This window comes from Aythya ferina (genome assembly GCF_964211825.1).
Source record: "Aythya ferina genome assembly, chromosome: 1".
Lineage (NCBI taxonomy): Eukaryota > Metazoa > Chordata > Aves > Anseriformes > Anatidae > Aythya > Aythya ferina.
This window is the reverse complement of record NC_140296.1, coordinates 14009935-14024212: the sequence shown is the minus strand read 5'-3', so window position 1 is coordinate 14024212 and position 14278 is coordinate 14009935. Positions and strand designations below refer to the sequence as shown.

General features: G+C 33.6%; 1 protein-coding gene across 5 annotated transcripts in view; it reads right to left on the bottom strand.

Moving 5' to 3' along the window:
* The window catches only part of CNTN5 (contactin 5), a gene marked incomplete at its 3' end in the record, with an annotated part of 695558 nt that overhangs the window by 19387 nt on the left and 661893 nt on the right, over window positions 1-14278 (bottom strand). For all 5 annotated transcript variants that reach the window (XM_084491417.1, XM_084491418.1, XM_084491419.1 and 2 more), the window contains 2 exons: window positions 10965-11035; window positions 8035-8269 (listed from right to left, as the gene is read on the bottom strand). In XM_084491417.1, coding sequence (XP_084347543.1) covers window positions 8035-8269; window positions 10965-11035 — 306 coding nt within the window. The remainder of the gene's footprint in view (window positions 1-8034; window positions 8270-10964; window positions 11036-14278) is intronic.

Below are 14278 nucleotides of genomic sequence, written 5' to 3'. Positions count from 1 at the left end.
TGTGTTATCCTGTAGGTAAAGAAAGTGGAATTATTTGCTATCTTGCTGGAAACAGCCACAGGATCTTCCAAATCAAGGCATCTCCAGTTTTCATTCCTGAGAAAAGCTAAGAGATGTTATGCTCAGCTCCACCCCTCATACTGATGGATGTGTGTCCATGTCTGGGGGACTCCACCAGATCTGTGATGGCATGGTTGCCTGCAGGGTAACACTGCATCCAGCATCTTGTGCTACAAAGGGAAAAAGATGTCATCAGAAGAGGAAACACAAGCCCAGATACTTGAGTTTAAACAGCTGATTTCCAAAACACCAAAAATCAAATGAACTAATCATTCCATGGACAGACCCTTGGACTTCTCACTTTTTCTCATGTCCTTTCTGTGTCCAGCTTCTCTCTGACCAATGTATTTGCAGAAGACTTTAAAGGAGGGACAAACCACAAGGCCCAGGAAATGAGCTAGCAATGAAGCAGTGATCAGGCCTGCAGTGCTGAGCTCTGTCCAGGCCCTCCTTTGTTTACTAGTGTACAAGTATTCTTACTTGTCAGGCAAAGCTTCTGAAACCCATTCCTTCAAGACTTTCACTTCTCCATGGAATAGTGGCTTTATCACGCAGTAGAATGTCCACAGCCCATAAAGAAGGGATATACCTATAGCATTACTTGTACATCTAACTTCTCAAGGGAGCCAGTGGCATTAAACAAATGAATGCTTAATAAACTCTTACATACCAGGGTTTGACTTCGTTCTTTAAAAAATCAGTGAAGACAGCTCTAGATGAATTTTTAGAGGATCTAATCCCTATGGATCAGCTGGCAGAAGCAGGAAATAATCCACTGCAGTTTACAGCTAATATGACAACTTAATATTCAGGTTCACCTAAACTCCAAGGAGCTCAGCTTTAACTGTGAAATGATCTACAGGACTTTGGTTCATGAGTGTAAGATTTTAATCAGAGAAGTGGAGTATTTAAAAAAGTGTAATTACATATTCTTTCTTCTAAATGAAAAGGAAAGGGTAATTTATTTATGTATTTAAATAAGGGATTAGGATGAATAGCAAGGGGAGATGGACCTAACAAGAACAATCCTTCAGTCTGCAATGTCTTGTTCAATGTCATATCAACCACTATCTGGCCTGATGCAAAACTCATTCAAGTTATGAAGGAACAAAACTGCAAGGGCTGTTATATGGCCATTTGTCTTTCAGATAACTGAGAAGATTGGTTCTCTATTGGCTTAGTGAACTAGTGCAAATCCGTACAAAGCAAGAACAAAACTTTGTGCAGTATCATTGCATCTTGTATGTATTACAGAAGTGCATCTGGGGTCCCTCAGGAGGTTTTTAGCAAGCACAGCAAGACTCAGAGTGTTCAGGCTTTATCTGGTACTGCTCAGGTCTCTCTTTTTCATATCTAGAAGTTTTTAGTAATATTCACTATTTATCGAAATTATAAAACTTTAATTTTTATGAAAATATCTGAAGGAGAAAGGTACTGAAACTAAGTGAATGAATTATGTATCTCCCAATGTGGCAACCATGTTAAAAACACCTTTATAGAAGACCTAATTCATCCTGAAACCAGTTGTGTTCCCTCTTTCTCCCAGAAACCTATTTCTATGTACTTGTATATTTTCACCAATTTCTTTACTACATATTTTCTAATTCCTATTTATTCCTGTGCTGATAGGCTACATCTATACTCTTAAGCTAACCGGAGACAGAGAAAGGCACCAGCTTGAGCACGGACATACATTTTTCTGTAGTGGTAAGTTGTTTGCATGGTCAGTGATGAAGTATTAACTCTGGCCAATTAACTCTGAAGTATTAACTCTGGCCGTCTAGAAAGTATGCCTACCTAGGAATGGTTCCTGGGAGGTATTTAAATGCAGGCATGTTGTGCTGGGGGTGGCAGTGTTCAAATATGTTGTGAACCCTTTCTGGTCAGTTGGCTTCAGGCATAAAGAATGCCTGGGATGTTTAGGTTGCTAAAAAGGACGTACCATTATTGTCCTTTATGTTTCAAAGCTCTTCACTATGCCTAATATTTTTCCCCAAATTCAAGACAGCATCCCAACTCTGCCTTTTTCACTTGGACAAGCAAAAGAAGCTCTCTAGTTTCACTATCCTGACTTCTTAGTTGAGAGTAAGCAACAAGAACAAGAATAAGATTTTAGCAAAATGTTGTGATAGTTTTATCAGAATTATGCCCAGATATGAATTAAAGCATATGTGCCTTTCTTTAGTACAGATTCCAACCATTAGGACTCCATTTTGTTGGAAAGGCTTGTTACTATGCTTGTTGCATACATTTGCATGTCATTTGCGTTTCTTTTACTTGTGTTCTCTAATTCACATTTAGCTCTGTATTGTTCAGATCTCTTTTTGTTTTGACAGTATATCACAAAGTTATAGTAACAGCATTATATTAACCATGCTCTTCTGTTAGCATTATGAATATACATTATATATATGCATTATATATGATCTAAGACTGATCTTTAAGAAATTATGTCAGTAGCTTTCCAGCACAGTATTTTCCTTTCAAGTACCTTTGTCCATCATTGCTTCTTATCCGGTTTCATACTCTACAGCTTTTGTATCATTTTGTGTCTTCAGCCTAGTTAAAGAACTATTTCACTCCATATGAATGCTTGTATTGAAATCCAAAATTTGAAATCTGCTAGCCTTTATCAAGTAAATTATTTTTTTCAAATTAATGCATCATCTATGTTTCACAAAAATCTTATTTATTCATTTATTCATTTATTTATTTATTCTATATTGTATACAATTTTCATTTAGAGTAGAATCATAGAATCATAGAATCATTACGGTTGAAAAAGACCTTCAAGATCACCTGGTCCAATCATCACCCACGGAACCATGTCCACCTTTCATGTCCACCAGATCCAACCTTTCCTTGAACACCCCCACAAATGGTGACTCCACTACTTCCTGGGGCAACTTGTTCCCATGCCTGATTACTCTTACATCTACCTCTTTAATTACTCTTTCTTCTTGATTTGATTTGAAGCTTACAGTATATTGTCATTGTGCTTTTGTAAGTGTGCTGATAAAGGTACATTTTTTGCATTAATGTAGAAATATTTTTTCTTGTTAAAAATATTTTTGCTGTCTTTTTATTAGTTTGGGATGGAAAAGGTCTTACCCCAAAGCCTTGAGTGTATTAAAAGGGCTAACTTTAACCATCAATTGCAGTCATTAATAGAAAAACTGATTAAATTTAATTGCTGGTACTGTTCAATGGTAAAGTCTTTTGTTTGAATTAGAAAATTGAATTTCTGAGCAATTGGCAATACCAAAATTTTTCATTACAGAAGTAACAATTTACAGGCTCCTACATTCTTGTTAGCTATCCTGCCTATATCATCTTATTTATGATGATATGAGAATATGTTTTCAAGTTTATATTTAGTTTGGAAAAGATCCTAAAGATCATCAAGTTCATCAATTAACACTACCAAGTCCACCACTATGTGGACTTGTATTATGTCCAGGCATTATGTATGGTCTTTACTTATTCTGAATATCCTGTAAATCCTGAGGTGCACTGTACTGCCCTAGAAATGTACTATTTTTTCCTTTATAAATTTCTGGTAGATTTTACACCTCTGACATGGAGACATTCCAAAATTCTTTAATTTCTAGTCTCAAATGTTATTTACATTTTCTTTAATAGCTTCTTGCTATTTAATAACTAGTTCAATTGTTATATATTAAGATTATTTTTTTTTCTATAATGCTGTAATTATTCACCAAAACAAGACTATAGTAGCATTATTTCTTCTTGGTTCAGTCAGTACTGGATAAATAATCTGCTAATTATCACAGCCAGAAAAAGGTAATTAGTGGTATTTACTACCCAAACTATGAGCTGCTAAATGCTCTCATAAATAACACTGTCCTGTAATATTTATCTAAAATTAGTAAGGTCTTTCTCAGAACCCAAATTTATCATGGCCATCAGCAACCTTTAGTTCAACTTCCAGTATATTTAATCGCACTTTTCAGAAATTACAGAATCACTTTAAGTGGAATTCAAAGAATGCTTTTCAGAATGCTTTACCAAAAGTCTGTTTTTGTATTTCTCAATATTATCATCATGCCATGACTATTTTAGCTTTATGTTGTCTTTCCAATGCAGATCATGCTTTGTCTAGGCATGCTTACTAAATTAATCCTACCTGATCATCAATCTAGACAAAGGCCTTTTCTGTTTTCTTGCAATTGCACTTTTACACTTTTGTATTTCTTTCTATGTTGCTATAGTTCTGTTTCCCAGTTTTCCTCTTCCAGTTAATTAAAACCACACATAGAAATTGCATGTGCTTCCCCTAATACTGAAAGCTTGTCTTAGCAGTCTTGGCCACACTAGCCTCTCATTATTTAAGTATTAATCAAGAAAAATCTCCAAAGAATGTTTAAATGGTAGGACAATCAGTGTATAATGCCACTTTTGTTCCCTGTTTATTTCTAATACCTTTTGCCTTTATTATTTTTATTCTCTGTGGATCCAAATTGTCTGTGCCTACAATGAAGTTCAGTACTTTGTTTCAGTATGTTCTAGCACAAATTTAGTGCTTTTGTTTTCCTGGCAGAAAGTACAGTCAGAGGGTTTCTCCCTGCAGCATCAGGCCTGTATATTGCAACCTTTCTTTGAATGAGCAGCCTAACTTGTTGTGTTGTGTTATCAAGTGTTCACTTATTGAAGGCTCAGCCTTGTCTTTCCTTGGTGTTGGAATGTGTCTACTCTGTCCTTCCATCCTGTCCTCTTATAACTGTGCATCTTTTTTTTTTTTTTTTTTTCCCTTTTCCTGCATCCTCTGTCATCCTCATTCCCTCTTTTTCTTCACTAAAATATCTGACCTCTCTCCTTGATTGGAAATATCATTCTTCTCTCCTTGATTGTTTGCTTGCTTTCATTTCTAAGGTCTCCAGGAGAGAATCACTGCTTCAATTTTTTCCACTATATTAAACTGTCATTTTCAGAGGGTCATATTTTATTTTATCTTTATTTATTTATTTTTTTTCCCTTCCTGCTAAAACCCAGGAATTTTTGTGTGACCTCCTTCAGCAGACTCTAATGTGTTTTTTTGTTTTGTTTTGTTTTGTTTTGTTTTTTCCTTTGCTTCTCTGTTCTGTTTTTTACTCCTGCATTACATTCATCTACATCTTTAGCTCCTGGATAGTCTCTCCTATGAGGTGTACAGAGGTGATGTTTCCTATAAGGTCAAAAAGTGAATGAAGGGGAAGAAAAGTTTTAAAGCATCTATAACCAGCCAAAGTTTTCTGCCTTCACCTTTGACTTATCACTCACATTGCTATGATGTAACCGTTGGTATCATATGGTCTCCAAAGTATCTGACTTCAAGATAAAGTGATTATCCCCTCCAAGTACTTGTGAAAAAAACTCAGTGTTTTGCTCTTGTTTGCTGTGTTTCTTTGGTGGATGTTTTTTTAAGGTTTTTACCTCCATTACAGAACCTGTCAGGTCAGTCAGTTGTGCTTACACAGGGGAACATCTTACTTGATACCATCCACAAGGTTGCCTACCTAGACACAAATCAGAGCCACCACAAATGGGCTCTGACAATATGCAGTAGGTGATAATTTGCAGGTAGATATACAAGATATACAATATAGGCAATATACAGTCACAGTCATACAGAAAAGATAGATGCATGCATTTTTAATAAATTACATTTCTTCCTTGTCCAGAACCTGTCCTGTGCAAAGTCTTTTTTTTTTTCTTTTTTCTTTTTTTTTTTCCTTTTTTTTTTTTTTCTTTTTTCCTCTCGTGTTGAGCAGAGGCAACAGAATGTAGACAAAGACACTTCCTTAGACAAATTTGTTATGCCACTAAACTGCTCTATATCCATCTGGGGGTACCTTTTATATATGATATAATGTTTCCTTAACTTTTAATAATTTTGTCCTAGACTTTTATTCTATATGTTTACAGATCAGTGAATTGAGTATGTGATGAAAAACAAGTAAGCTAAGGGTTTTCTGGCTCAGCCCTAAGATCATAACATATTGTACTGTCAATCTTTATTTAATATCTCCTTTTCAATAGAAATCCTTGAGAAAATGTGCTCACAGTTGTTTGACTTTTGGATTGTGAAAATCAATGCCTCTTTCAAAACCAGTTTATTTATTTATTTATGTTTCATAGCAAACTAAGACGTCTTTTGTCCTCTTTCTCCATGTTGCCTGGAACTTAACTGTCATAAATTGTTTCATTGCTTCTTTATATTTTCAGTATATCACCTAGTGTTAGTCCAGGAAAAAAAAAAAAAAAAAAAAAAAAAAGCTTTTTTATATATTATTTTTGAACTGTGTTGTATACCATGTTTTTTTCCTCAAATATAAGTCTAAGAATGTAGCCCACAGAGTTCTTCCAAAGAAAAGACTAATGTATGGACACATACACAGATTGAATTAGGTAAGCTATGAACAGTAGGTAAACAGTAGGTAAACAGTTGCATTGTAACAAGATCATTTTTTTTTCTAGATGTATTCTCTAGTAGCATAGGAAGAAAGTTAATTTTAATAATTCTGTTCAGGTCATTTGCAAAGTTTGTAATTAAAAAAAAATATTTGAAATACTGATATTGCTCATTATTCCATTTCTGATCTTACCCAAGAAACAAGCGAAGGACTATTTATTACAATTCAGTGTTCCATTTTTGCTGATATATTTTGCTTTAAAAAATATGCAATAAAGTTTTGTGTCCTTTATTTTTTTTAATTTTTTTTTTTTTTGAACTTTCTGATTAGAGTATGAAATTGTTAAATAATAAAAGCATTATAATTAGATTCACAGCATCATTTTCCATTGAGGAACAAGGAAATCAAATGTAAAAATGTTCTGGTTGATTTGGGCAATTTTTACATTTTAAAATATAATTGTTTTTATAATAACATGAATATTTACTAATGATGATCCAAACAGTGGAACATAAATAGATTACTGAAAATGCTTTTAGCAAACAAGCAATTCCAACCTCTATAATTACTGTGAGAGAATAGTAGTTGATGATCTCTGCTACACAATAGCTTCAAAATTACACATTTATTATGGGTTATTATGGAACAATGTTTACTGTTTTCCAGCTTCACTTGAAAAAACATTATCTTCGTTCTTTTTTTGAGTTTTGTAGTGATAATATGAAATTCCACCAGTTTCCACTGATTCCTTGCTGATTTTATTCTCTTAAATAAAATCTCTTAAATAATATCCAAAATAAAGGATAGTACTACTGAAGAAGAGTGGGACCATACCATTTCCAGCAACAGAGCTTCTCATAATATTTCTGTGGACAACATTTGATTATGTTTCATTTGTATGAAAATTTACATATGTTGGCTTCAGTCAGTACAGAACATCTTATTTTACTAGTACAAATAAGTCTTTTCTCACAAAATACTTTTGAAAGTTGTATGAAGTTCACCTCATAGCAATTCTCCAGGAATATTTTCCATTTGTTCTTCTGAACTATTCATATAATTTTCATTGAATATTTGGCCATTAAGATAAAGACGTAACATTTGATACTAATGAACCAAAAAAGACAGGAAATGGTAGAAAAAAATGAAAATCCCATCAAAAAGTTATCGTATCCCCATCAAAAAGTTATTGTGAACCTCAGAAACATTAGAAAATATGAGCCTTTCTTTGTTCAGTTCTTTAGAGCAACCCAGCTTACAGTTAAGAATACAGACTTCATGTTACAGATGAAGCTTCATTAAAACTTTTTTTTTTTTTTTTTTTTTTTTTTTTTTTGTTAGGATTGACTTGGCTTCTTTTTCACTTGCTTTGTGGGTAACCCTGCAAAAATGGTTCACCGGTTCACCTCCTTCTCTGCAAAACCTGAAGAATTATACTTAACACTTCTGCACAAAATTTTGAAATATATGGTTAAAAAGCATATCAAATGGCATATGAATATAAAAATACTTTGATATAGATAAAAATACAAAACTTAATTTTACTGTACATTGAACTGACCTCCTTCAGCTGAGCAGATGACAACAATAGGGCTGAAGGGACCATCTCCTTTGTTATTGTAAACACCAACTTTCACCTCAAAAGGAGTCAGAGGTGGCACACTTTCATCTCTATAGATGAACTTCGAGGCATCTGAAGATGTCACCATTTTTTCCTTCCAACCACGTGTTCCATTGGGTCTGAAGGCTACAATATATCCAAATCCTTCTCCATTCTGAAACTCTTCTGATACTGGCTAAAAAATAAAGTTCCAATAATAGTCAGATGTGGTTTTACTAATTTAGAAAGCAATCACTCAGTGAATGAGTGTCAGGGTGGTAACTTACAGTTGCATTATAGGATTTTACTTATCATGCCTGAGAACACATAGGGACAGTTGCTTCTGAGAAGGAACCTTTTAAGAGAGTTTCTTCACCTAATGGCCATAATTAGGTCATTGTCCCAGGACTGAATATGTTCTTTAGGCTCAGAAAGATGCTTCTTCTGTAATTCTCACTTTCTTGTTAATGTTTGAACCATTGATATGTTAATGGAAAAAATCCTTCAATTGGGCTTTTAAAAAGTATAGAGCAACATATTGTTAAGGACTCCTAAAATACGATGTGAATTACTACAATGGGACTTTCTTGTTTTTTAAGTTGCCAGCCTGTTTAATTTCTGTATCCAAATGGGGTGTCAAGTGCTAGTGATTTAATTCTGGGGTTCAATTTGAGAGTTAGAATACGATGCAATAAATTTAGTTATTCTAACTCTCAAACTGAAAGTCTTGAAAAAAAAAATCTCATTTACTTTTCCCATCTCAGAGGATCTGTGAAATTAGCCACTTAAATTGGGACACATCTGCCATAAGCAGGAAGACAGCAAAGGGATTTATGTACTGAGAGGCACTGCAAAAGCTAAATCTTAAATGTCCAACTCAAGGAGTGGAATTTTTCATGCTAATTTACTGCCTATATTTGTTATAATGTCAATGGACTAGGTTAGGCATTAGGTTATGTTTAACAGCTGTCAGCATATTAAACCTGTGGGAAATGAGAAAAAAAAAAAAAAAAAGTGACTAAACTCCATCTCTTGAAATGCCCATCTTAGATTTGCAGCTAATGAACATGTGAATCAGAGCAGAGACACGGGGAACACAGAGTCCTCTTCCCTCCACATTGTAAATGAAAGTCTCATCACCAGGCACCTCACTTGCAGAGGCTATTTTCTACCCAGCTTTCTGAAGCTGTGCACTGCTCATCAAAAGGAATAAATAAATAAATAAATAAATGTATCCTAAAGTAGTGGAGGCAAAAACAAGACAGCCTTTCTAAGTGGTTTCAGTTGGAAAGGAAGAGCTTTAGATCTCTGCAATATTTCTGGGTATGGCAGTAGATAGTCACTAATCATGGTTTATGATTCACACAGATGAAAAGCCATTTTATTATCTTAATAAGATTAATGACTATGCGGTTTACAAGGTATGCGAAACAGTGTGCTGGAAGTATCAGATTTAGGAAGAACAGCACTAAGAGTTGATGGAAACAATGAGTTCATCAGAAATATTCGTGAAGAATTGACACCTTCTGCCTTATTGATAATTTGCATCCTTTAGCTATAAAAGAATGTCACAAATACATCAAATATATATATATATACATATATATATATACATATATATATATATTTCAAAAAATATCAAAGTTTACTGAAAGTTATGTTATGACATTTGCTAATTCTTAGATATCTGTACTACAGGATATCGTGAATGCATCTCAGGTTTCTTTTGGAAGACTTTGACCTTTGACACAGAGGGGAGATACGACACAATCCTTTAGTGCCCAACTCTTAGGAAGCACCATAAACACACTTAATATGAGTACTACATATTAATATATCATATTAGGGACTGGAATTAGGCTAGTTTATATCAGATACAGTTTTAGACACCTGAGATTATAATTTGGGATTCTGTGAATTCTCTCCAAGTTGGAGAAATACTGCTGCTAACAGTCCTAAAATTATAAACAATATGAAAAGAAAGCAGGCTCAGGTAGCAGATGTCGGGGAATACAGAGGCACCATGAGAGGACATCCTCTTCACATGTCCCCAGATTTGTTACTTTAAGAAGATAGCCAGAATTCTGTGTGTGTCTTACTGTATGAATCACTCCTAAAGGTGGCTAGGCTAAAACTTCCTTTCATTAAAACTCCCTATCTTTATTTGATGTATATATATCTATATCTATATGCATATATAGATATATATACACACATACATACATATATATTTAATCAAGGCTGAAACTCTTCATGATGAATCTAAAAGTTTTGAAAACTCCTCAAGAAAGCTTCTGCTCTACTGTGTTATTTATTATTAGAAGAGAAAACAACTCTCACTTCTCCAATTTCCCATTGCATTGGTGATACATATGTGTTGCATCTTGTATCACAAATATCTTCTCAAAGTAAAGGTTTATTTTAGTTCTTCAGTATTTTATTTTTATGAAATATTTCAAAATTTATTCTTTCTTAATTTAAATTTAAATATAATTTAAATTTATATTTAAATATAAATATACTTTACATTTAAACTTAAATATAGTTATAATGGTTTCCTCTGGAAGAGGAAATTAGCTATTATTTTATCTGTGTAGCATTCACTTAAGATCCAAGAAAGTCGGGACAACGTAAGCGATAGATCTGGAAAAAAAGACTGATGAATTAGGAGAACTTTGGAGCTGCCACTAAGCAGGGCAGATTTACCATAGTGCCCTCAAGCCATGTGAAAATGCACATCAATATGAAACTTTAAAACATATTTAAAGAACACTATTTTGTATTAATGTCTTTCCAATATTTGCTGTGATGAAACCCCAGTACAGTGCTGTTTATTTTGCCCTCAAAGAAGTCAACATGAAACAAGACTTTTAATCAGAAAAGTCCCTTACCTCCCACGCTATTACTAATTCATGTCGTCTTCCACTTCTGCCACTTACATTAGCTGGAGGTGTCTTTGGAACTGTGAGCAAAAAGGAAAAAAAAAATAAAATCAGAGTGCCCAAATTATCGAAGTTTTCCCCGTAGTAATAAGCTGCTGCAGAAGACATGAGGCAGCATGTTAAATCAGAACAGAAACAACAAACATAGCAAACATAGCACACATACATAATAAAGAAATTTTTCTCCAGTTTCATTTCAAAGGATTCCATAGTTGTGTGATTGTAACTCAAAGAAAGCATAAGCTGAGAAGAAAACTGATATTGAAATAAAAAGTTACTTAAACATTATTTCTTCTACAGCTTAGTCAAAATTTCAGTGTTTATATCATCTGAGAGATAAAACAGGAATTATTAACAATTGTACTTTTTCAAAAAAACAATTCAAAAATGAAATGCCAGGGAACCGGATATTTTCCAGACTTCAGGTAAAATTTTAGGAATTAATTTCAACATTTTCCCAGGTCATTAATGATTTAGAATATTTTTATTCTTTTAAATATATTCTGGTATGCATTACCAATTTTCAGAGCTTTTAAGTTTACCATCCTTAAACAGCCCTTATTATTTCTTGTAAAATATTGGAAACAGTACTACCTTCAGGTCTTTGAAAACTGAAGCCACCTATCATCATCTGTAAGACTTCAAAAATCTTAGTTGTATCATTGGAATTGTATACTGTCTTTTCTCTTATTTAGTACACCTAATGGAGCTCCAAAAATGACTAGTGCCTTGAGTTTATTAACTGTGAGCATGTAGTACTTACATTTTTTTTTTTTTAATTAAATATGTTCTAAGATATAAACTTCCTATTTTCTTCCTTACAGGAGTACATAGATCATTGGTAGAAATGTACTGTGAGGCATTTAACTGTTAAGGCCTTATTGCATGCTATTGAACTCATCTATTGAGTAGCAGTGTCCCTCTGACCTATACAAAGAAAAATACATTTAAATGAATGTACACAGTCCTCTCTATTTCCCATGTTGATCATTAACAGCTTAAGTTCAATGAAAGTACAGTTGTTACTAGATCCTGGGAGTTCACATAAAACTTCAGAATTAATCTATATAGTGTCTTTTTGAACTCTGATCTCATTTTTAAAGAACATTATCTTAGTTTTGTTTTGTTTTGTTTTGTTTTCTCTTCATAACTAATGCAATCCCATAAAGTTTATGAATTGCTTCTGATTTCCACTGTTGAAAATGTGGTAAGAGTGAGAAATTAGTTATGCATACTAAAATTAAATTTTTGCCCTGTTACTTGTGGCTCTAACCAGAGCAATAGGGGAAATTTCTAATTTGTGAAAATTTCTCCCATAAAGATACATTCATTTGGCAAACATAGTATCTGTCATTTTTCTTCATTCCTTCCTACCTGATAAATGATATCTTTCATAGTTATTTGCAGAAAAATCTTAACTTGCATATAATAATTTATATAATGATCTAATTGCCTTGCGGTTAAACTTTAGCTATTGGTAAACAAGCTATCCAGTCTAAGCATGTAGTCTAGGGTCAATCTCCAGTGAATGTAGTCTAGGGTCAATCTCCAGCTTTGGGCTGATCCATCCTATTTTAAGATAGCTGTCTAAGCACAGGAAGGATATATCTCATTCTACTGACTGGAGCTATGAACAAAGTTAAATTAAAACCTGGTCTTTAAAAGGTGAAATTTTAATAAAATGTCCCAGTCAGAAACAGAATTATACAGTATTGAATTGTGAGGAATTGCCTCTGGCAAAAGAACAAAAACTGTGTTATACTGGGACGAATGTTCTACAGAGAAGATGTGGATAAACAACCATCTGTCAGTTAACTAACATGCAAAAACTACTATCATGCCATCTCTGATGGAGCACATTTAAAGCAAGTTCAGCACCCATTTTTTGTTGCCTTTCTAAGATTTTTTTTTGGTTAAGTTATAAAGTTGTACTGTTTATGTAAATTATTGATGGGAGACAATGCTATCTTCCTTTGAAGTGACAAATGTGATGGACTTATTTAACCAGCAGTGCCCTCTTTCTAGAATTTTCCTGTTAATAAGTTTGCAGACCAAAGCCCTATTTAAATGAATAAGTGTTAAAAAAGTAAAACTGTCAAAACGATGAATTTCTTTTGCACCAAACTAAAATGTACATTCACACAGAAAAACTCTCTAAAATGAATAACCATTAAAAGAATAAATGTGTCAAAGGAATAAATTTCCCTGCACTACACTAAAGCAAATTATTTACCATTAGAGGAGAACATTTTAAAATGAGTTAAGTGAAGAAAACTATTAAAAGAAAACATTTTTGCCAGGCCTTGAGGTTATATATTATAAACCATTTCAGCAACATCACTTTTATATCAGTTTTATATCTGAATTTTCTTACTCGTAACTTGTTTATTGCCATGCAATTAGTGACTTCAAGTTGTTAATTTTCAGCAATGACACACATGGCACACATGGAGAAACACTTGTTCCAAAAATGCAAATGATACCAGAACTTGGTTCCCAGACACAGGGTCTGTATTCCTAGGGGACAATGACATAATGATATGTTTTCTTAATTCCTATCAAGGGTGAGAAATTTAGCATTGTGTCTTCTGAATAAATAAAACCCCAAGTAGCAGCAAGGATCTCTTTGCTGTGCTAATTAATTTCATTTAATAAGATGAAAGAATTCCATCTATGGGGAAATGAATCACTTCTTGGCTTAACACTGGTCCTTTGGATGATCAAATATGATTATGCTTCGCTTGACTGTATGTCTTTAATTCTGCTCAAACTGTTCTCATTAACCCCTTTGTTGACTACTTAGTATTGCTCATCTCCCATTTCAGTCTTAGACTGTAAGCTCCTTGGGATCAGATCAACTGTTATTTTCTTTTTGTTCTTCAGCTAATGGTAGGCTTGAAAGCTAAAAGTTGTGTCTCTGCATTGTCCTGGTGATGCAATCAACAAAAAATACTAAAACCAATGTTCTGACAGTTTGGCAGACAGGGACTAAATGTTGTGCACAGTAAATGTGGGTCACAGTGGTTATATGCTGGCACATTTTGACATTTAAACCTTCACTTAAGTCAAGCAAACAAAATTCTGGAAATTGCCAAGATTAACAACTTGATTTAAACTTAAATAGTAAATTATGGTGCTTAAATTTGATTTGGGGTTTAGAGTTTTAAAAATCCCTCTCTCTTCACTCTGAGCAGCTGCTTAATTTTCTGTTCTTTTACTGAAAAATACATATTCTAGTAAAGATGAGCCCCTTCAGAGATTTT